We start from the raw sequence: 24,467 nt of genomic DNA on the forward strand, positions 1-24,467 counted from the left end.
TGACCATTCATCCGTACACCGTAGCTCTGGGAGGTTGATACCTATTCACTCATTTCAGGAAAAAAAAGTATCACTACGGAGTTGTTTGGTTTTATGGGCTAAACTTTAGACCATGTCACATCAAAAAAAAATCTTATTATTTAAAAGTATTAAATGAAGTCTAATTACAAAATTAATTGGAGAACTCTAGGGCTAAACTGCGATACAAATCTAATGATGTATAGTAATCCATAAGTAGCAGATAATTAATATAGTATTACTGTAGCAAATCATGGATTAATTCGGCTCATTAGATTAATCTAGCGAATTAACACCCATATGCCAAAAAATTTATAAACAAATTTTATTTGATACTTCAAAATGGTAAGATTTCTTTAGAGGCTAAAAAAATTGTTGGAAACAAACACCACCACATCATTGTGGAGGTTATAAAGAGCCCATAGTGTCTGCCTCGCTCTAGTGCCTTGAAAACTATGAGCCGGCCCTGGCGACGGCGCGAGGCCGGCCCAGCCTGGAGCGGGCGCCGCCGGATACGGGAACCAGGCGCACGCAACCCGGACTGCGCTGCACGTGCCCAGTTTTTTATTCCCCCCTTCCGTTCTGTTCCTGGCCTCCGATCAGGTGAACCCATCGTCATCGTCAGTTCGTCACCAGTTCACCACCACCCAGTTTTTTAAAAAAAGTTCACCACCACCCTCCAGTCCCTCACCAAACCCCACCGGCCCACCCAAATAATTCCAACCCGCCCCCACTCCCCCCACCAGGCCGCGCCACCACTGCCGCCGCGCGGCGCGGGCGAGAGATAGAGATCGCGCGTGCACACTTGTACCCGCCACTGCCTGCGCACGACTCCGCCCGCGCCACGCCACCACGCGACGCGACGCGACCGAGACAGCCAGCAGCGAGGGAGAGTCAGAGTCCCAACCGCCGACAGCACAGAGCAGGTCAGCAGCCGCGGGAGTCGATCAAACCGAGGCGGCGGCGGCCGCGGTCAACACGAGGGGGCGAATGCGGGCGCCGCGATCCCGGGACCCGCGCGGCGATCTGTGACGGCGGCCTGGCGATGGCAGGCATGGGCGAGGCGATGGACTGCCGCGGCGGCCGCGCCGTCGACCTCACGGGCGCCGAGATCCGCGGGGACCTCGAGGCTCGCAACCCGCCCATCTTCCTCCCGCGCCAGCCCACCGCCGCTGTCCCGCTCGTCGCCCTCGACCTCGGCGGTACGTTCCTCCGGGCTCCACTGGCTCCAGGTTCTGCTCTCCTGTCCTTCTGAGTTTCGCTGGGTGCTGATGGGTGCGGCGGGCGGGCTCCTTGTGGTCGCAGGGACTCTGATCAAGCTGGTGTACACGGCCAGCTGCGAGGGAGGCGGCGACGGCGCGGAGCTGCGGTTCGCCAAGTTCGAGAGGCGACGGCTCCACGAGTGCTTCGACTTCATCCGGGCCAAGGGGCTCCTCGGCTGCAACGGTAGGCGCCCATGCTTGGATTTTGAGATCGCGACAGTCTCAGTATGAGGGCACTGGATAATTCGGTAGCTTGTTGGTTGGGAGAATTGAGTATAGGACAGCATAGAGGCTTGATGACGGTCACTAGCTGGTCAGGAGTTAGGATATTCCTTGCCGCATTTAGAAATTTCCATTGTAGTGTATGACGAACTCTCAGCGTATCTACTTTTGTTTCCCTTTTTGAGAAGTGGCATCTAAATTGGCGACTACTCTGGATTTTCGGATAGATTGCAGTAATATCCTGTACAGATCCGGAGCACAGTTTTTTTCTTAGCACATGTTAAATTCAGCCTAGCTGTTTGATTATGTCGTGAGGTGCTTTTTTTATTGTGTATTAAATTGTAATTTTTGAATGTCAGGGACAAGGTCAGGCAAAGAAAATGTGCCGCTGAAGGTAATTTTTTCTCTGTGCTAATGTATTTGTAGCCAAAATGATAAAGATATTAATACAAAGGAAGCCCGTTTTGGCAGTTAGCAACTATTGTATTTGTTCGCAAGGTCATTCTGGGAAAAATGGTTACCTCTATCCGTACACAGAACAAACTATCACCAAAATTCCCTGTTAACTTTAATGTTTCCATTCGCTTCTGTTGTGTTCATTATGCCACTGGAGATGCTGCTGTTAAAGCTGGCTGAAATCATTATTCCTTCTTGAATGGCATGTAAATATCAACATGGTCTAAGTATATTTTATACTCTTATTTATATTTGATTGCAAGTTATTCTTGAATAGTTGTTCACTGTTACTGACACTGGTAATTCCTATAGAGTTACAGAAATAATATTTTGGTATATCGTACTCTGCGAAAAAGAGTATAACTTTTCCTTGAGCTTTGAAAACAGAGTTTTTACCTGGCTGTCTAGTATGACATCTTATATGTACATATAGTTATTGGAACTATCCTTGTCAAAATCTGATGTCTGCTGTTATAAGTATCGATCATTCAGAACAGATGATTGCTGCATGACATGAGAACAGAAGATTGTTGGATGACATACTTTTGTGCTTTATTTTCCAAAGAATCAAAAAAATTATATAATAGATACCATGCACAGGCTTCAGGTGGTGGAGCATATAAATTTGCTGATGATTTTCGGGAGAAACTTGGTGTTTGTTTGGACAAGCTTGATGAAATGGATAGTGTTGTTTCTGGAGCAAACTTTTTGTTGCAGGTCAGCCTTAACTCATTAGCTGCATTTGTTATTTCTTATTTTACTGACAGATATTCTTGTGCGTCTCCTTATAGTTAAGTTTTATTTTTAACTTTTACTCACTTACTATTTAATGTGGCTCCATCACAGTCTTGAGCAAATTACGTAGTCAGCTCATTAGCCATACATTATTTATTTTGATGCATAACACGTTTTTCCTTTAACTTATGAATTTTGCAGAATATCCCTGGTGCAGCCTTCACACACATGAATGGACAGAGGAATCCAGTAGATGTTTCTCTAAACAACTTATTTCCTTACCTACTTGTCAACATTGGCTCAGGAGTTAGCATACTGAAGGTTGTAATTCTTCACAGAGATACTTTTTTTGGAAGCGCATTGCAACGTAACTCATATGACAATATGTTAATAAGCATATTGTAGGTTACTGGAAATAGGAAGTTTGAAAGGGTAACTGGGACGCACATTGGTGGTGGTACCATGTTTGGTTTAGCGAAACTTTTAACAGGCTGTAAGAGGTAATATCAACCTTTTTCTGCATCATGCAATGACTTGTTTACTGTTTCCCCTACTAACTTGTTACAATTCTCTTAGTTATGACGAATTCTTGCAATTAAGCCAGAAAGGGGATAACTTTGTTCTCGATCTAATTGTCAAGGATATATGTGGAGAGCTTGTCTGCCAGAAGGTTTGTCTTCACCCTTTTGTTGTTGTGTTCTGATTATGGAACCTATCATTTCTCTTCTATGACGCTGTCACGATTTGTTTTTAATTTCTGATATGCATGTTTATTTCTTCTGATTTACCTTTTGGTGGGACCACTACTGCTCTATTATGTAGGAATGAGGTTCTTCGTACTTATTTCCCTTTCCTGTTTTTGCTGGGTGAATATCGAAGGCATCATTACTTAGGATTTTTTTTGACAAATCTTACATAGGATTCCATAACAACCTACAGAAGTAGAGAACAGATATACTTTCCTTAGATAGACTCACTTGTCTAGCATTGCTGAATCCATGTGACACCATAACTGCTTAACATATGATTGGTGGCATACATACGTCTATGTTTCTGATGACTAGATTGGTTGGCCTGTGCATTTGCATGGATGTGTATCTTCGAGAACTAATATATCACGGTTCATGTGTTAATATTTGGGATATCTCATGTATTAAGCGGACTTTTGTTAACGTTATTAGGAGTTTTATCTTGAGTTTCTGTAAACCTAGAGGTGGGACTTTTGTTAATGTTATTAGGAGTTTTCTTAAGTCGAAATGAGTTCCCCTAATGATATGTAATGGTTCTCTAATCAGAATCAAAAGAACTCCAGTTTGAGGGAAGACTGTTTCTAGCATATTTCTTTCCTAGTTGCTTTGAAATGCCTGTCATCATCTTTTATTCCACAAGAGGTCTTTTGTTGTGTTTAAACTTATCTATCCTTTTTCTTATCATCGTTGTGCATCAGTCCTCATGGATGGTTGATTGATTCATTTCTTACTTGTGCCAGCAAGGACTTGCAACATCAACTCTTGCTTCTAGCTTTGGGAAAGTTATTACTTCCAAAAAAAGGCTGACAGATTATAAGCCTGAAGATCTTGCATCCACATTATTGAGCGCCTTTACCTACAACATTGCACAGGCAAGTTCCTCTTTTTTACCTGTCTGCTTCAGTGCTTCTTATGAAATTAAACTTCTTACTCTCAAATGAAAATATTGAGCAAAAAGGAACAAATTCTGCCAGCTACTTCATTAGCTATTTGCATCTGTGACACCCAAGATTTCTTTTATTGAAGGAAACAATCTAGTTATTCACTTGTTTTGAAGAAAAATATGGTATGAGAACCCCTCTTTCTAAAGCTAAGTGGAGGGAATGCAACTTTGCTGCCTTATTTCTACTGGGTGAAACTGTTGGTGTATACATGTTAGGCCCATCTAGAGGTCCATGTACAGCTACTATATTACCCACCATTCTAGGGTTTGGAGGAATATAATGGAGATTATTCTCTAGTATGGTATCAGCCTAGGTTTAGCCTCTCTCTCTCTCTCTCCCTCTCACCTGCTGCCGCCGCCGCCGCCTCCATGGCCGGCCGACCGCCGGCGCCCCCTCTCCTCTCCTGCTGCTGCGGCTGCTGCAGGCGCCCCTGCCCCTACCCCTGCAGGCACGCGCGGCCCTTGGCGGCCCGTCGTCGCCCTTGCGGCTGCCGCGGGCGCACCGGCCCTTGGCGGCCCGTCGTCGCCCTGGCCGACGCCGCCGGTGCAGATCCGCCGCCGCCGCCGCCTCTGCCCGCCCCCGCAGCTCCTCTTCTCGGTGTGGCCGACGCGGATCCGCCGCTGCCGCCGCCTTTGCCCGCCGCCGGATCCGCCCGCCGCTGCTCTGCCCGCCCTCGCAGCCCCTCCTCTCGGTGCAGCCGGTCTGGGCGCGAGGGGCGTGGCCGCCGCCGCAGCCACCATGGGCGCTGGCGCGGGGGGCGTGGCCGCCACTACCTTCCGCGGAACGGCGCCCCTCGTCGCCAAGTCCGAGGCTGCGGTGGCTCAGGAGCGGGTTAGTGCGGCTGCCATCGCCTGGGAGCGCGAGCGCTCCGCGGCCGACGCTCTTGCTCGCCGGGTCGCCGAGGCAGAGCACTACATCCTCCTCTCCTCCGGCCAGCAGCCCGTCGTCCCCTTCGCCGAGCACGCCGCCTCTTCTTCCCACCAGGCTCCGTCCTCGGGTTCTGGACCCCGGCTCGACCCGACCGATCCCATGGTCGCCCAGCTTCACCTCCAGGCTGCCGGCGTCCAGAACATCAAGGCCCTGGTCTCCGTCCTCCTCGACTCTACGTCCTCCTACGGGCGCTGGCGGGATCAGGTCCTCGCCCTCCGCCGCTACGCCCTCGACGACCACGTCCTCTTCGACATGTCGGTCGAGGCGTGGGATGTGGTGTGGCTGCGCTTCGACAGCGTCGCCATGTCCTGGATCTTTGGGACCATCTCCCTAGATCCGCAGGACGTCGTCAGGACTCACGGCGGCACCGCGCGACAGGCCTGGCTGGCGCTTGAGGGGCAGTTTCTCGGTAACGCCGAGTTCCGCGCTCTTCAGCTCGACGCGTCCTTCCGCACCTTCAAGCAGGGGGACCTCTCCGTTGGTGAGTTCTGCAGGAGGATGAAGGGCATGGATGATGCTCTTCACGACCTCGGGTGCCCGGTGCCCGACCGGGTCTTGGTGCTCAATGTCCTGCGGGGTCTCAACACCACCTATGACCACCTGCGGACATGGATCACCCGCCAGAGGCCCTTCTCCTCCTTCCTGCAGGTCCGGGACGACCTCGTTCTCGAGGAGATCACAAGGGGTCCCGCGACCGGCTCGTCCTCATCCTCCTCCACCACGCTCGTGGCTGCTCCACCGGCTTCCTCCGCCTCGCCAGCCACCTCCCTCCTTGGTGCTCCTCCCACCGGGCAGACCGGGGGGGAGGGGGGGCGTCGTGGACGTCGTCGAGGGGGGGGGGGGACGTGGTGGTGGTGGTACTAGTGGCCCTGCTTCTGGTGGTGCTGGTACCGGTGGTGGTTCTGGTGGGGGCCCAGCTCCTGCCCCTGCCCCTGGAGGTACTCCCTGGCCATCCTTTAGCAACCCATGGTCAGGGCGCATCTCGATGTGGCCGTTCCAGGGTGGGGGGGGGGCTCTCGCCCTCAGCTCCAGCCGGCGGCCATGTTCACCGGTACTGCTCTCCTGTTCGCGCCATCCTGGACTCCACCCGTTCAGCCCAGCCAGCCACCGACCTGGCCTGGGGGTGGGACCAGGCCGCGCTGGCGCAGTCCTTCAGCACCATGGGGCTGACACCGCCGGTCAGCACCGAGTGGATCGCCGACTCCGGTGCCTCCTTCCACACCACCCCAGATGCCGGTATCCTCTCTTCTTTCCGATCCCCACACTCCTCTTGTCCTTCCATCATGGTTGGCGATGGGTCTTATCTTCCTGTCACCGACATGGGTTCTGCTTCTGGTTCTTTCCGTCTTCCCAATGTTCTTGTTGCTCCTCAGATGATTTATAATTTTCTTTTCATTCGCCAGTTTACTGCTTACAATTCTTGTTTCATCGAATTTGACTCCTCTGGTCTTACTGTGAAGGATTCTACTTTCCGGCGTCCGCTCCTCTGATGTGACAGCTCGGGGCCTCTTTACACCCTTCGTCTTCCTGCTTCCGTTGCTGCGCATTCGACTTCTTCGTCTGCTGCCTTTGCCGCGACGCCGTCTTCCACCACCTGGCACCGCCGGCTTGGTCACCCCGGCCGCGACGTTTTGGCTCAGCTTAGTCGTAGTACCGATGTTCTTTGTACTAGGGCTCCTGCTGAGCACCTCTGTCATGCGTGCCAGCTTGGTCGTCATGCTAGAGTTTTTTTTTCTTCTTCTTCGCACGCGACGCATGCATTTGATCTTGTTCACTGTGATCTGTGGACTTTTCCTGTACCCAGCATTTCTGGTTATAAATACTATCTGATGGTGGTTGATGATTTCTTTCTTTACTCTTGGACTTTTTCTTTGCGCGCCAAGTCTGAGACCTTTCCCACCCTCCTCCACTTCTTTGCCTGGGCGTCCACTCAGTTCGGCCTCACCATCAAGGCCGTCCAGTGTGACAACGGGTGTGAGTTCGACAACACCACCTCCTGTTCTTTCTTCCTCTCTCGGGGTGTTCAGCGGCGCATGTCTGTCCGTATACCTCCCCAGAACGGCAAGGCTGAGCGGATGATTCGCACGTCGAACGACGTCATGCGCACCCTTCTGATCCAAGCCTCTCTGCCTCCCCACTTCTGGGCTGAGAGTCTCCACACTGCCACCTACTTGCTCAACCGCCTTCTGTCCATGGCTTCCCCTGCTCCCACTCCACACCACGCTCTTTTTGGTACCCCTCCTCGCTACGATCACCTTCGTGTCTTCGGGTGTGCTTGTTATCCTAACATCTCCGCCACTGCTCCTCACAAGCTGGCACCCCGTTCGACTCGTTGTGTGTTTCTTGGTTACTCCCCTGACCACAAGGGGTACCGATACTTTGACCTCATCTCTCGTCGGGTCCTCATCTCCCGACACGTTGTGTTTGACGAGTCGGATTTCCCCTACTCTACCTTCTCTACATCTTCCCCTGACCCCGAGTTGGAGTCCCTGTTTTCGCTTGACCCGGTGGTTCAGCCACCTTTGTCTGTCTGTCCTCTTCCTGTAGGTTTTCCTGGTACACTGGCACCGCCTCCGGTGATCTCTGCTGCGCCTCGCGGGGCACCAGTGCCTTCTGTCGCGCCACGCACGGCCCCGATGCCTTCTGTTGCGCCACGCGCGGCCTCGGTGTCTCCTGCTGCGCCACGTGCGGCCCCGCTGTCTCCTCCTGCGCCTGCGCGCTACGCTCAGCCGGTGCAGGTGTACCGGCGTCGTTCGGTGTCGGCACCGGCGCCGACTCCGGCTACGGAGGCTCCTGCGTCGCCTACTCCGGAGCCATCGCCGCCGCCACATACACCGGCGCCGTCGCCACCGCCGCCTCCACCGCATCGCTCTCGTTTCAAGCCGGTGGTGTACCCCCCCGGTCATCCATCGGGACCCTGGTCATATTCATCCCATTGTGACTCGGCGGATGGCCTCTCGGCCCGCGACTCTCTCCGCCACCGAGGGCGAGCCGCGGATCTCTCCACCACCGAGGGCGAGCCGCGGATCTCTCCAGTACCCTCCTCTGTTCGCGACGCCCTGGTGGGTCCTCACTGGCGTCGCGCAATGGAAGAGGAGTACATGACTCTTCTTGCCAACCAGACGTGGGACCTCGTACCACGTCCGTCTGGTTGCAATGTGGTCACTGACAAGTGGATCTGGACGCATAAGCGTCGGGCTGATGGTACACTGGATCGCTACAAGGCTTGTTGGGTTCTCCGGGGTTTCACCCAGCAGCCTGGTGTGGACTATGATGAGACCTTCAGTCCAGTGGTGAAGCCTGCTACCGTGCACACGGTCCTCGCACTCGCTCTCTCTCTCGCTCTTAGCCTGTGCACCAGCTGGATGTGAAGAATGCGTTTCTCCATGGCACTTTGTCCGAGACAGTCTACTGTATTCAGCCAGCGGGATTTGTAGACTCCAGTCGTCCGAACATGGTCTGCCGGCTCAACAAGTCTCTCTATGGTCTGAAGTAGGCTCCTCGGGCTTGGTATTCTCGGTTCGCCACGTTCTTGCTGACATTGGGTTCACCGAGGCCAAGTCTGACACTTCTCTATTCATCGACCACCGTGGGGATGAGACTGCTTACCTGCTGCTCTATGTTGATGACATTGTGCTCACAGCCTCCAGTCAGCAGTTGCTTCAGCGCATCATCTCCTCTCTGCAGCAGGAATTTGCTATGAAGGATCTTGGTCAGCTCCATCACTTCTTGGGTGTTACTGTTAAGCCACGTTCTTCTGGCCTTCTCCTTCACCAGTGGCAGTATGCACTTGATATTCTGGAGCGGGCTGGGATGACTGATTGCAAGCCATACTCCACTCCTGTCGACACTCAGGCGAAGCTGTCTGCTGCTCTGGGTGATCCCGTGGCTGATCCTACTGCCTACCGGAGTCTTGCTGGAGCCTTGCAGTACCTCACTTTCACCAGGCCGGACCTCACATATGCCGTTCAGCAGGTCTGCCTTCATATGCATGATTCCCGGGAGTCACATCTTGCTGCGCTGAAGCGTCTATTCCGCTACGTCCGTGGCACTGTTGACTTCGGCCTGGTTCTTCACCGATCTCCCTCTGCTGAGCTGGTTGTCTACACCGACGCTGACTGGGCTGGCTGTCCGGACACTCGCCGCTCCACTTCCGGCTATGCCGTCTTTCTGGGCGGCAACCTTGTCTCCTGGTCGTCCAAGCGGCAGCCGGTTGTCTCCCGCTCTAGTGCCGAGGCGGAGTACCGTGCTGTCGCTAACGGCGTGGCGGAGGCGTCCTGGCTTCGACAGGTCTTGGCGGAGCTCCATAGCCCGTTCGCCAAGAGCACGCTCGTCTACTGCGACAACGTGTATCTCTCCACCAACCCCGTTCAGCATTAGCGGACGAAACAGGTGGAGATCGACTTGCACTTCGTTCGCGACCGGGTTGCTATCGGCGATGTTCGGGTCCTCTATGTCCCGACCACCTCCCAGTTTGCCGACATCTTCACCAAGGGTCTCCCCTCCTCAACTTTCTCGGAGTTTCGCTCCAGCCTCAACGTAGCAGGTGGCTAGTTGTGGCTGCCGGGGGGGAGGGGGGTGGTGGTCCCTGTGTGTGCTTTCTAATGAACTTAAGTCCTCACTCGTCTCAAGAGAGGGACGGGAGCTCCAATAAGATAGGAGCACTGTCAGAGACTGCTCAATCTTGGTTTTCATCTATTTCTGTTATATTTATTGTTGTTTTCAACCCACGGTATGTGTCCTTCAGATTGCTTTCCTTGTTGCATCACTCCTGGGCCTCCGAAGGGTCTTCTTTGGTGGATCATATATACGTGGACATAAAAGCACAATGGAAAACATTTCTTTTGCAATTGATTTCTGGTAAGCATTTCGTATGCAATTAATTACTCTGTACATAAATTTGCTATAAGAAAAAAGGGGGAAACTATATGCTATATTTCAGTGTCTGACTCTGAATTCTCTAGCTTTATCATTATGAAAATTCTACGTTCAGAACTACTATAGGTAGGATTTCTGTTACTCTAGGCTGGCAAGAATCTAAACATATGCATGGATCAGGTCACAGAGCCAAATGCAAGCAGTATTCTTGAGACATGAGGGGTATTTGGGAGCGCTTGGTGCCCTGATGAGTTATGGAGATCTGAGTGGTGAAAATCATACCCTTGAGGAATCAAAGGAGAAGGTGAATTTCAACAAGAATATCCCATGCATCTTTATCATTGTTGCCCTATTCACATGAAGTTTTAGTCTCTTGCTTTATGTATAAGGAAAGTGCTTTTATCCAGTAACCAGCATTACAAGTGGCATGCTTGCTTAGGTAAACCATGATTTCAAGGCTGACCTTGACCAGTCTGATCTATATGTTTTTTGTCAACCTTTTCAGTATGTAACCTAGGTGACTAGTGATTAGAGAAGCATGTTCAATGTAGGTTCTACATACAAGGATTTATATTTGCCAAGCTAAATGTGGTATTTTCGCTGCTCTGCCTTTTAATTGATACAGGAGCCTCATCACGAGTCAGCAGCACCTGTTGATGGAACATCATCAGATGAAGAGAACGATGGCAATATATTTCCTTACCTTCTTGTTAATATCGGATCAGGTGTCAGCATGATAGAGGTACACTGAAACTGCTTCTCTTTCCAGTAATCATATTCTTCACAAGTCAGCTGTTGCCAGCAACAATTTAAAAAAAAAAATTGTTCACAGCAACATGATTTTATGAACAGGTAATTGGTAAGGGGAAGTTTGAAAGAATTATAGGATCCCATCTAGGTGGCGGTACTATTCTTGGTCTTGCCAGGCTCTTGACTGGCTGTTCAAGGTACCATCCAATTACTGGTATGAGATTTTCTTTTGGTTATATAATTAATCTTTTCCTTTTAGTTATGAAGAATTCTTGGAGTTGAGCCAGAGGGGCAATAATTTGTCCGTTGATTTGACTGTTGGAGACATATATGGTGAACAAGGTTACCCAAAGGTACTTATCTATACCCTCTTAAAAAAGAACACGTTTATGTGCAACAACTATCTTCTAGTTATTGGTTCTAAGATTTTTTTTAAAAACGAAAATCACACTGCCTCTGCTGAATGATGACCTTGGAAGTAGACTATTCTGTTCTGTAGCTGGAAAAGAAAATAGTAAAAATACATACGAAAATAGCACATTGGAGAAAGTGCATGAAACAATCATCTTAGTTGAACTACAACACTTTCCATCCATCAGGGCACAATAAATATCAGAGGCTTCCTATTCGCATTTATGTACATATACTTTTTTTTTTCTTGAACGTGTAGGAGTGATGCGCATCAATATATTAAGAAGAAAAAAAGGGAAAAGAACCCCAGAGTGTTAGAGTTAAGGGCCTGCAACCCACCCTTATACATAAAAACTTCTTACAAAAAAGGAACAAAGCTAGACCCAATCACATGACTAGAACCTTTTAAGGGCCTATTTGGCAGGGCTCCGGCTCCTCTGGTGGAGCGGCTTTTCTCGGCCTGTTCGGATGGACGTGTTTGGCTGGGCTGGAGCAGGGGCTGGAGCAGCCAAAACAGCCAACCAGCTGCAGCGGGAGCGGACGGCGAGTGAAGAGTCAGCGCTGGATTGAGCAGCGGCGAGTGGCTGGGCGTGGCCAGCCGTTCGGCTGGAGCAGCCAAAACCGGCCCAGCCCAGCCAATTACATTCAGCCGAACAGGCTGTCTAATGGAGTTGGAGTCGTTTTGAAAAATATTTGGCAAAACGGCTTCACCTATTGGCAAAACGGCTTCACCTGTTGTAAAATATTGAAATTGCCCTTCCTATATTTTTATTTTACCTTTTTTCTTCTTTTTTCCTTTCCTTTTTCTTCCTTATCTCCTCTCCTTTTCTTTTTCTCTCACTTTTCTTTTTTTTCTCCTCTCCTCCTTAGCCATTCGCCCCACCTCCCCATCGTCGCTGTCTCCTTCCGGCTCCGCCCCTCCTCCCCTCATGCCTCCTGCTGTCCGTGCCTCCTCCCGCCGGCCGCCGCCGCAAGCTCCCGCAGCCCCTGCACCCACGGCTCTGCCCACGCCACCTCCTCCTGCCGCCCGCACCTCCGACCGCCGGCCGCCACCACGAGCTCCCACCGGCCCCTGCACCGCCGCCACAAGATGGCGCGAGGAGGTGCTGCGCGCGGGGGGCAAAGGGGGTAGGCGACATGGAGAAGCTCCATGGATCCGGACAGAGCCACGTTTTTCGGCTCCGCCTCCCCCAAAGTGCTCCAGAGAGCGCGTTTTCCGGGGTTCTGAAGCTGGAGCCGAGAGCGAAGCACCCGTTTGGCAGGGCTCTGGAGCAGGCGGTTTCGGAGCCGCTCGTGGAGCCCGGCCAAACAGGGCCTAAGTGGCTGGAGCTGCTAGGGCGAGGAGGTGAGAAATTCCTCAAGCCCCAGCCACAGCCCACTGATGCATCTCCTCTTTGATGGTTACAATAACACAAGGCAGGCTAGGAGTGATTCCATCAAACACACAGCGATTACGATGATTCCAAATGGACCAGGCTCCTTGGATGATGATGGAATTAAGCCCTTTCTGTTCTTGACCAGCAACCCTGTTACTTGCAGCAGCCCACCAGTCCTCAAGGATAGGTCCGCAGCTTGTGGTGCAATTGCTTGCAAGCTGAGGCCCTGTAGGACAGAAAACCAAACTTGCTGGCTGAAAACACAAGACATCAGCAAATGATCAATTGTTTCTTCAGTTTGGTCACATAGAGGACAGGCTGCCGGGTGATCCAATCCCTTTCTTGCTAGTCTGTCAGCTGTCCTGCATTTCTTGTGAGCAACTGTCCATAAGAAGGATCTGCATTTGCCAGGGGGATATACCACTGTCATTATTTAACAGATGGTTGTTTAATAAATGCTTCCTTTATGAGATTTTAGGTATTTGGTGCACATATCATGGAAGCAATAAAACTCAAGCACATTAGCTTTGAATTCTTGAACCATTATGTGTAATATTCAACTATCCTTATATATATGTTCAAAATATATTATATGTATGCAGAATTGGTGTTGCAATACTTTTGAGTTGTTAACCTAATGTGACAAATTGTAATGAATAATTATCAGTGTGTCCATTAATTCTTGTTTCTCTTTTTCAGATTGGTCTTCCAGCATCCACTACTGCAGCTAGCTTTGGAAAAGTGAACTCAAGCAAACTATCAGATTACAAAATAGAGGATCTTGCTGCTGCTCTATTGAATTCTTTCACTTACAACATTGGACAGGTATTCTTCTCTCTAGATATGTGGTTAGTAGTTATCATCCATTAGTTATCTTGACCTTATTTTTTTTCCTCTCTTCTAGATAGCCTACTTTGTGGCTAATCTTTCAGGCCTAAAGCGAATTTTCTTCAGAGGTGCTTACGTATGTGGTCATGAAAAGACTATGGACAAGATTTCTCGTTCCCTAAAATATTGGTAAGAATTTTAATTATGATATAGTAGGAATGAAAGTGGAGATGAAAAATCCCCTTTACCAGGGCTTGTTTCCATAAAGGTGATCGTTTACAAGCATTTTTTGTCTTTTTTTTAAAAGAGAAGTCGGCCGCTTGTCTACGTATTATTAGAGAAGGTGAAATATATATATAAAAGATCACAATTACAACACACAACAATGCCACCTCCACACGTAAAAAACGGCCACACAACAACAAGCAAGGCTAGTTGGAGACCTCAAAACACATCACAACTCCAATGAAGAACCTGGTGCTACCGTTGTTCGGTTGTTGCGCCACCACGACAAAGACCGCAAGGACAAGCCTTCACCTGGCTATCTCAGCCGAAGAAGAGCTAGTTAGAGGCATATATGAGTAGTTGCCTAACTTGCCTCCATGCCGGTCTACATGGACCGCCTCATGCCAAGCTGTCACCGACCCTTGTGGGTAGCCACCAATCACCACAACGACAATGACAACAACCGAAACAAAACCAATAGTCGCCAACCAACGCACCACCGCAGACTCTGCTACCGCAGCAAAAAATAAACAAAGGGTGCGGGATCTTTGCAGAGCCTCCAAGGAGGGAACAATGTTTGACGATGACGCCAATGTAAGGTTTTTCAACCATAGAACACTGTTGGATGGGGGGTTACACAATGATGCCTCCAAGGAGGTACACGCCCATATGGTGTCACCGTTGTCAGCATTAGCATAAAGTCAAGCATGGCCCTCGCTTGAGATCCCCCGCCACCCACATGTCCCCAACACAAGCGGGCTACTGTTGTTGCACCAAGGTGACCACCACCAAGCGAGGCTAGTCATCATGTCAGCGATTGTAATGAGACGCCATCAAAAGAAAATCGCTTATTGTAATGGAAAAAGTGTGTTTTTCATCCCTTAAATATTAAAAAAGTGTGACATTCATCCTTTATATTTCAATTAGTGCAAATAAACCCATTAACTAACTAAATCAATGCACTAATCATCCCCATCTCGTCTTAACAATAATCTTGCCATCTAAGAGTGGTTTGGACCATGTAATCATATGATTGATCATTGTCATGCTGAGTCGAACTGATCTCTATAGCAGTCTGGTGTGAATCGGTTTTGTTTATTTTCCCATAGAAAAATTCTGCTTTCCCTTTGTTACCCATACCTAACCCTTGCTAGCTTGTCGACACCGACCATGATGGCGTTGGAAGAAAGAGGACGAGAGTCACTCAGGTCGTGCTATTCATCATCTTCATCATGCTAATGCCAGTCATCTTTCCCATGCACACCATAAGAGGGCGTAGCCTTCTTCGGTCGTGCAAGATGGAAGACCGCTCCCACAGTGAATTCAGGGGCGGGCCCCATTGAATTCAAGGGTATTCAGTTGAATACCCATTATTTTTTATTAAAAATTTTGTATATATAATGCATTCTACGTATATGATTCAGAAAAACGAAAATGACAAAACAAAACATACTCCTAGAGTCACAGTCCCTCTTTTGACCCATGAAACCTTGGCAGCTCAGCTCCCCTCCCCCACTGCCGGCCCACACGGCCCAAAATTTATCATCAAGGGCCTCCCAGCATCTCGATGGGGCATGCGGCGATGCCCCCTCCCTGCCGATTCCCCCCGCCGCCTACCGTAACATGCCCGTCCTACCATCCCCGTCTCCCTCACCGGCCGCCTGCACTCATCGCCCCAGGACCCGTGGCCCACGCGCGGAGGCCGGTGCCACGCTTCCGCGCTCCCGACTCGCGAGGGCTACAGGGGCTAGCCGGGCAAGCTCCGGCCACTTGCCGCGTGGCGCCCCCATGCCGTGCAGGCGCGCAGCCACACAGGCCACAGGGGTGCTGCCGCCGCGCTGTGCAGTCCACAGGGCTGTCCAGGGTCGAACGCGCACTAAGCAAGGAGACAGTCCCCAGCTAGCTGCACATGCTCTGCTCAGCTCCTCGCACAGAACATGCTTGAGCTTGATAGAAACAAACAATGATCCTAGGGGCTGCGATCATAGTTATTAGGACCGGACCGGGCATCGAACCGGTTGAACCGTTGGTTCGATAGTATTGGACCGCTCAGAAATACTTTAAGGTGCAATAAAATAATATATAACATATAATTAACAATATATATATATAACTGATCAGATATACAAATAAGATGATAAAAAACACAATTATATAGCCAGCTTCTCACTAATATTGGTGCTCTAGTTTTGATTACGAGATATACAAAAAACAATGTGTATGGAAACATATTATATATTATATGAGCACTTACAAATTGGTGCAAAAATGATTATAGTATAATAATCTTAATATTCATCATTGCAAAACAATCTTGAATGCTAGAATGGAATGCGATACTGTAAAGAGCTTGTTAAAACAATCAAAATAGATATGTTGTTTATCTCATTTAGGGTTCATTTGAAAAGTTACTAAATTGTGAAATTTAAAAGTCAATCGACCCTTGAGCAGGACACCACGTGCAAGTTCGAAATCCAAAGCAGCAGGCCAGCAACCCAGCGGGCCCATGGGTGGCAGCCATGCACTCCACCTCTCCACACGGAACGCTGTAGGCTGCAGCAACCTCCGCGCACGCTATCTGCACGGACCGGAACGGTTCACAAGGAACCGGCCGTTTCACCGATTTCACAAAAAACCGGTTGGTTCAACCGGTTTTAAGCGGTTCAATTGCACGAGCGGTCTTTTAGATGAACCAAACCGGTATACTCTTTGGTTCGGTCTTTTATAGGTCGGACTGCCGGTCCGGTCCGATCCTAATAACTAGGGCTGCGATAGGCATAACGCAAAACGCACACCGGCGGCGGCGGGGGCGGCTTGTGGCCGCGGCCGCGGCCCCACATGGCGCTGCGTCGCCACCGGTATAGTCAGTTCCAAATCTCTGTAGTCTCTCGTCTCTCAGCTTCTCCAACTCTCCAACCTCTCCTTTCCAGGTTATAGCAAAAGTGCAAAACATGTCAACTTGTGATTGTTGATTAATGATTCGTTAATTGCTAGCCATGCATGTGACAATGCGGCAGTCGTATTTTTGGCTGTCTAGAAAAAAAATTCATATGAAATTTTGAATACCCACGCTTCGAATCATGGGTCCACCCTTGAGTGAATTATGCATGATTTGTCATGAAGCTTGAATTTTATAGGATAGCAAATTTAGAGATTTTCCTAAAAACATTATTGATATTTATGTTTTCCACTTAGCACACATGGATAAGATATGGTTAGTTAGATGATTGTATGTCCTAAACTGTTGTTACGTTGAGGTGCGGATTATTAGAGCACTGTTTAGCTAGTTGAGGGAGTAATTTGCACTAAGTGAAACATAAGGGATGAATATCACGCTTTTGCAATATTTAAGGGATGAAAAACACATTTTTTACTATAAAAATAGAATTTTCTAATTTTTTTTTTGGAAAACTTCAATTTCCAACTTCCAACTAGCATGATAATCTAGTTTTGAACCATGAGTTACAAAACCAGATACCAAAAGGCCATCCAACTATCATAACCAGACTGATACGGTCCTTTTGAGTGGTTTCAAAGATGGTTTTCCATTTTTTTCGAAAATTGAAAATTCTAGCTCGATCTAAAAAGTTCAAAACTAATTTATTTTAAATAAGAAAAATATGAAACTTGAACTAATTTTTCTAAAAATGTAATATATCCGTTCTTGTTCTATTTTGAGTTATTTGGATCTGATGTTGTGTGTGCTACGGAGGAAGTATGAATGAGTGGGAGGAGGGCGTGGTGAGGGTTCTCGCCGGGAACGAGCTCGCGACGCCGTCCTGCTGGCCGGCGGCGCGACGGGAGAAGAGCGAGCGAGCGTGGAACGCCAGGGAGCGAGAGATAAACTCTATCTCTGGCTACCTTCCTCATTACTTGCGATAGGGTTCTTATACAAAATATCCTAACAAACTTTAAAGATTAACAACCCAAAAACACTTCCTAGGATCTAGGAACCGAAACGAGAGTAGGCCCAGCGCGCGCCCAACATCAGCCACGAACGTCGCGGCGCCTTCTCTAGTAGACTTGGCCGACCATAACATCTCTCCCTCCGTCGACAAACAGCTCGTCCTCGAGCTGGAACGTAGGGTGCGCCTCACGGAACGCGTCCACAGGCTCCCAAGTAGCTTCAGCCGACGGAAGACCTGTCCACTAAACGAGAATGTACCACGCGCCGCGGCGTAGCTGGGAACGGAGCACCTTCTGCGGAGCCTGGAGGGGACGCCCATGCTGCATGGGCGGAAGAGCCGGAGTAGACGAAGGCGGCGTCCCATGGAATGGCTTGAGGACGCCCACATGGAAGATGTCGTGAATGCGCGGCGCCCTCCGGAAGACGAAGGCGGTAGGCAACGTCGCCCACGTGTTCTTGCACCTAGTACGGACCGGCGTAGCGTGGACTCAGCTTGCTGCGGCGCCCTGGAAGCAGCGACTGAGCCGGGCGGTGGAGCAGCCGGAGCCACACCCAATCCCCGGCGTCGAAGATCAGGTCGCGATGATGAGCGTCATAGTAGCGCTTGGCATAGTTCTATGCTTACTGGAGACGTTCCCGGACATCGGCTATGAAAGCGTCGCGGTCCTGGAGCAGCGTGTCCACCGCCCGTGTACTGAAGGAGCGCTGGTGGAGGCTGTGTACTGAAGGAGCGCTGGTGGAGGCCTGTCGTAGACGACCTGGAACGGAGTTGTGCGCAGGGCTAAGTGGAAAGCCGTGTTGTAGCAGTACTCGGCCCACGGCAGCCAGTCGAGCTAGGCGCGGGGGCGGTCGCCGGTGATGCAGCGCAGGTACATGGCGATGTTCTTGTTCACAGCCTCCGATTGGCCATCCGTCTGAGGATGAAAACCTGTAGTCATCCGCAGCTGAACTCCCGCGCACTTGAACAAGTCGCGCCAGACATGGCCAGTGAACATAGGGTCGCGATCACTGACGATCGAGGACGGAAAGCCATGGAGGCGCACCACCTCCGAGAAGAAAGCCTGCGCCACCGAGGCAGCCTTGTATGGGTGGCCCAAGGGGATGAAGTGGGCATACTTGGATAGGCGATCCACGACGGTGAGTATGACGCTTTTGCCATGTACCTTGGGGAGGCCCTCGACGAAATCGATGGAGATGTCCGACCAGACCTGCGCCGGGACGTCGAGCGGTTGAAGGAGGCCCGCCGGGTGCAAAGACTCCGTTTTGTTGCGCTGACATATGGCGCAGGCGCGGACGTAGTCACGGACAAGACGCTGGTCGCCGTCGACGATGAAGTGCGCGTGAAGTCGATGCAGGGTCTTCTGGACACCCTCGTGGGCGGTGGTGTGGGAGAGTTGGAGCACGGTGGGGAGCGCCGTCGACGTCGCCGGGATGAAGACCCGGGTGCCGCAGAGGATGAGGCCATCCTCGACGCGCCATGGAGCCCCGCGCGTCGCGGTGATGGTGTCACGGATGCGGCGCAGGTCGGCGTCGTCCTACAATTCAGCGCGGAGGCCGGTAAAGAAGCTGAACGTCGGCCCGGAGAGAGCCACCAGCTAGGGATGATCGGCCTCCATTCTGGACAGGGCATCGGCCACCGTATTGAGGCGCCCCGGCCGGTACTCGACAGAGAAGTCGAGGCCGAAGAGCTTGCTAATCCACTGGTGTTGAGGCACCGTGGACAAGCGCTGGTCGAGCATGAACTTGAGGGCGTAGTGGTCGGTGCGCACGACGAAAGGCCGGCCCCACAAGTAGGGCCTTCAGTGGCGGACTGCTTGAACGAGGCCGATCAGTTCGCGCTCGTAGGCCGCGATCTTGAGATGTCGAGGCGCGAACGGCTTGCTGTAAAACTCCAGAGGTCCCGCGCCTTGATGGAGCACTGCGCCGAACCCCGTCCCGGACGCGTCACAGTTCACCATGAACGGCTTGTCGAAGTCCGGCATGTGCAGCACCGGCGCCGTGGTCAGAGCGCGCTTGAGGGCCTCAAACGCGGTCGTGGCAGCCTTAGACCAGAGGAACGCTTCTTTCTTGAGGAGCTGCGTCAGTGGAGCTGCCAGGTTGCCGAAGTGTTTGATGAAGCACCGGTAGTACCCGGCCAAGCCGAGGAAACCGCGAAGGGAACGCACGGAGCACGGTTGTGGCCAGGCGGTCACCGCAGCTACCTTGTCGCCGTCCATGGCGACGACATCAGCGGAGATCACGTGGCCAAGATAGGCCACCGAAGACGTAGCAAAGGCACACTTGGAGCGCTTCACTTTGAGATGGTGCGCCCGCAGAGTGTCGAAGACAGCGCGGAGGTGTTGGATATGCTCACTCCAGGAACGACTATATATTAGAATGTCGTCGAAAAAGACTAGGACGCACCTCCGGAGAAAGGGGTGAAGCACGGCGTTCATGAGGCGCTGGAACGTCGCCGGGGCATTGGACAAGCCGAATGGCATGACCAGGAACTCAAAATGGCATTGGTGTGTCCGGAATGCCGCCTTCTCGATGTCGGCCAGATGAACGCGCACTTGGTGATAGCTCGCGCGTAGATCTAACTTCGTGAAGAAGCGAGCACCATGGAGTTCATCAATGAGCTCCTCTACGACCGGAATCGGGAATTTGTCCTTGATAGTACGGTCGTTGAGGGCTCTATAATCGACGCAGAAGCGCCAAGAGCCGTCCTGCTTCTTGACGAGGAGGACCGGAGCTGAGAACGAAGAGGAGCTAGGCCGGACGATCCCCTGCGCCAGCATGGTGGCGCACTGCTTCTCCAACTCATCCTTCTGGAGTTGAGGGTACCGGTATGGCCGAACTGACACCGGGGGGGTGCCAGGCACGAGGTGGATCCGGTGATCGCAGTGGCGCGGTGACGGCAGGCTGGTCGGCTTGTCGAAGATGTCGCTGTAGTCGTTCAGCAGCAGGGCCAAGAGGTCCGGCTCGGCGGCGCGGACACCGTGTAGACGACCCGTGGAAGAGGTGGGCGGCCATGCGGAGTCGATGCCGTGCCAGAGGACACGCCGGCCATGGCACCAGAACGCCAAGCAAAGGTAATCAAAGTCCCATAGGATGGGTCCCAGGTACGCAGCCAGTGAACGCCCAGGACCATGTCGTAGCAGTCCAACGGGATGGTGTAGCAGTCGATGGAGAAGTGCTCGTCGACGATCCGGATGTCGATGTCGCGGGCCAGGCCGGCGCACAGAACGTGGTCGCCATTAGCCACGATGACGGACATGCCGTCACTGTCGCCGAAACAGAGTCCCACCCGAGAGGCCGCTGCGGGACTGATGAAGTTATGTGTCGAGCCGGAGTGCAGCAGCGCCATCATCACATGGTTACCCACCGAAACACGCACGCGCATCGTGTCCGCGGTGCGGATACCGGCAATGGCGTGCAACGAGATCAGAGGCTCGTCCGTCGAAGGTTGGGTGGAGTCCTGAGGAGGCGAGTCGTCGTCGTCGAAGTTTGAGACCTCGAGGTAGAAGAGATGCTGACACTTGTGGCCACGCGCGTACTGCTCGTCGCTGTTATAGCACAGACCCTGACGCCGGCGGTTCGCCATCTCTGTCAGTGTGAGGCGACGGAACGACCGAGGTGGTGGTGGCGGCAAGGCCGCCGAAGCCGCGGTGGGTGCTGGAAGGGCCCCCGGAGTCGCGCCCGCGGGCTGCTGCTGGTGACGGGCCGGAACGCGCGGAGGGCGAGCCGCTAGAGTGGTGATCGTTGTCGCGGCACGGCGCTCGTAGGCGCGCGCCAGACACATGGTGCGCTGGAGGTCTTGCGGCATCTGCAGCTCGACGTCGACCCTGATATGGTCGGGAAGGCCCCGGAGAAGAGCTGCACTTGCTGTTCCTGGGTGAGGAAGCCGGCGTGCGCCAAACGCTGCTGGAACGCGTCGATGAAGCCGTTGACGGTCCCCGGGAACGGAAGGCGCGCCAGGTCGGAGAGGTGGTTCGTGCCCAGGGCCGGCCCAAAGCGCTGCTGGCAGAGAGCGCGAAAGGTCGGCCACGGAATGTTGTGGACACCTCCCGCGTCGCGTTCGAGCATGTCGTACCACTGCTGGGCGCCCTCCGTCAGATGGAACGAGGCGAGCCAGACCTTGGTGTTCTCACGGGTTTGCTACCCGCGGAAGAATTGCTCACATTTGTTTAGCCATCCCAAGGGGTTGGTCTTGCCGTCGAACGTCGGGAATGTGAGCTTGTGGAAGCGCGGCACCTCCAGATCATCGGTGGCGTCCAGGGCTTCGAACGTCGGCGCCGAGGGCGGGAGCGAGGACGGCGGCCCGTTCAGGTTCGGGATCGGCGACGGCGAGTGGGGAAAATTGATCTAGTGGATGGGTAGTGGCTGAGTGGCGGCGGCGGTATGCACGATGGTGGACGCTGTGGACGACACTGGCGGCTGTGGCGGCGCGCTGTAGCCGGGCATCCCGAACGGTGAGGACTGAGGCACGAACGAGGACCCCACAGCAGATGGGGAGCCGCGGCCCTCCATGGACGACAGGCGTGTCGCGAAGGAACCCATCTGGCGCTGGGGCCCGTATATGGCCGTCGTCAAGGTGTCGAGGGCGCTCGGCTCCGCGGCCGTAGTCGAAGGAGTGGGCTCAGTGGAAATGGCGGTGGACTGCGCTGCGGAGGTGGACGGTGCGGTGGACATGGAGGGCGCGGCGGAAACACCAGGAACAGGGTCCGACATTCCTGATACCAGAGTGTTGTGTGTGCTACGGAGGAAGTATGAATGAGTGGGAGGAGGGCGTGGCGAGGGTTCTCGCTAGGAACGAGCTCGCGACGCCGTCCTGCTGGCCGGCGGCGCGACGGGAGAAGAGCGAGCGAGCGTGGAACGCCAGGGAGCGAGAGAGATAAACTCTTATCTCTGGCTACCTTCCTCATTACTTGCGATAGGGTTCTTATACAAAATATCCTAACAAACTTTAAAGTTTAACAACCCAAAAACACTTTCTAGGATCTAGGAACCGAAACGAGAGCAGGCCCAGCGCGCGCCCAACATCAGCCATGAACGTCGCGGCGCCTTCTCTGGTAGACTTGGCCGACCATAACATCTGATTTATTCATAAATAATAGATGTGAGTACGAGCAGAAAAAACACTACGAAGGAATAAATTAGTTCCAAACAACTGACATGTAGAGTACCTATATGTAGGTGACGTTTTTAGAAAAAATTTGGTATTAGTTACGTATTTTTCTTATTTAAAACGAATTATTTATATATTTTTTACTTTAGACTAGAATTTCAAAATTCCCATAAAATGGAAAACCAACTTTGAAACCACTTGAGGGGTCAAGTCTGCCTGGTTTCAATAGTTAGATGACCCTCGACCCTCGCTATTTTCAAAAATTAGACTTTTGTGATAGTTGGAGGGTGTAAAGTGGATTTTTCCCAATTTTTATCAACATCGTATCGAAGTCGCCACTAAATCTTCACAAATATGAAAACTTGTGCTTGACCAGGAATCATTTCCGTATAAACGATATTGCTTCCAGTCATTTCTGACCGTTTTCTCTTGTGTCGTGCTGCGCTAGCAGTTGTTGGTGTACTTTTGCCACTCCATATAATATATTGTTCAGGCTGGCAGTTCACTCGCCATAGTCCCCCCTAAAAAAATTCTGACCATTTTCATTCCTAGGGGGATGTGACGAATATTATTGTACTTCCTGAAATTTGCTCTCTGGCACCATGACTATGTTTGCTACATGTCCACTTAGTCTAGTCCTTACCTCTTTGTTCTTTGCTTCCAGGTCAAAAGGTGAAGTCCAGACCACATTTCTATGTCATGAAGGGTTTTTGGGAACACTGGGTGCATTTTGGAGTTACGAAAACATGGGAATTGATAGCTTGGCGGCGCATGAAGTCATTAGGGAGGTCTTGCTTGGTGCACCATACACTGGTCAATTCCCATCTTTACCCGTCACTGAACAACAGGAGAATGTAAGAGACATACATCAGCAAGAAGCAACCTAGCTAAATTATAATAGAATTTGCAATACCAACCTAACAAGTTCTCTTACTATGGCATTTTTCTTCTGGCCTGTCTTTTTTCAGGGAGAAAATAATACGCTTGAAGAGGAAATTGAAAGCTTACGGAATAACAACGCTGCGCTTAAGGCTGAGGTTGAGCGATTACAGAGGGAGAACGCTGAATTGAGAGCTAAGCTGCAAGGTGCAAACCTTGTGAACCAATAAAACGCCAGCCTCAGTTTGTTGTAACCTATAACAATTTAGGGAATGGCCGCCAGCCTCAGTTTGTTGTAACCTATAACAGTTTAGGGAATGGTTCCAAAATGTAAGTCGTATAGGAAGACCAAAGTCTGGCAAAAAAAGAAATGTCAATTAGCCTTGCTCATCTAGTGAGCCTGTGTTGTATTATTATTATTCTTATTCTTTACAAGAGCCTCTGTATTTGCTCCATTGATGTAGCCTTGTTCCTGTGTGTAAATGTTGTATAAGTAGTTATCAAAACCAGTAATTATCTGGTATTATCAGAATGGTATATATTTTCCAATTTCCGTTGGAATAAAACATTCAGTTTCAGGTGGAATAGGAAACATCACTTATTTTTATTTCTTCATTAATGGCCTCGAAAGAGAGAAAGACACAACACGTCACCAGGTCACCATGTCATTGCAGAAAGGAGTGCATCAGTTTACTTCAGCTTAATAAACCGAAGCCCGGCAATTTGAGATTGGTTGATTTTCTTTTGGGTGCATCTAAAGTACTGATGCCCCACCCTGCTCATTTTTAGC

The 24,467-nt window shown here is 51.2% G+C and overlaps 1 protein-coding gene across 1 annotated transcript; it reads left to right on the plus strand.

Moving 5' to 3' along the window:
- Positions 1–783: 783 nt before the first annotated feature.
- On the plus strand, positions 784–24,264 carry LOC120669913 (pantothenate kinase 1-like). The gene is made up of 17 exons (XM_039949812.1): positions 784–1,220; positions 1,324–1,464; positions 1,862–1,896; positions 2,559–2,675; positions 2,895–3,014; positions 3,099–3,193; positions 3,270–3,363; positions 4,183–4,314; positions 10,064–10,176; positions 10,375–10,498; positions 10,820–10,936; positions 11,047–11,141; positions 11,204–11,297; positions 13,431–13,556; positions 13,636–13,748; positions 23,463–23,652; positions 23,767–24,264. Exons 1-17 carry the CDS (start codon positions 1,064–1,066, stop codon positions 23,905–23,907), a joined length of 2,004 nt encoding a protein of 667 aa, XP_039805746.1. The 5' UTR covers positions 784–1,063; the 3' UTR covers positions 23,908–24,264.
- Positions 24,265–24,467: the final 203 nt, after the last annotated feature.

The sequence above is a fragment of the Panicum virgatum genome, chromosome 4N (assembly GCF_016808335.1).
Source record: "Panicum virgatum strain AP13 chromosome 4N, P.virgatum_v5, whole genome shotgun sequence".
Classification (NCBI taxonomy): Eukaryota; Viridiplantae; Streptophyta; class Magnoliopsida; order Poales; family Poaceae; genus Panicum; species Panicum virgatum.

Coding starts and splice junctions, on each gene's coding strand:
- LOC120669913 (XM_039949812.1), top strand. CDS start 1,064: ATGGCAGGCATGGGCGAGGCGATGGACTGCCGCGGCGGCCGCGCCGTC. Junction 1,897..2,558: donor AAGAAAATGTGCCGCTGAAG/GTAATTTTTTCT, acceptor TACCATGCACAG/GCTTCAGGTGGTGGAGCATA. Junction 13,557..13,635: donor TCACTTACAACATTGGACAG/GTATTCTTCTCT, acceptor CCTCTCTTCTAG/ATAGCCTACTTTGTGGCTAA.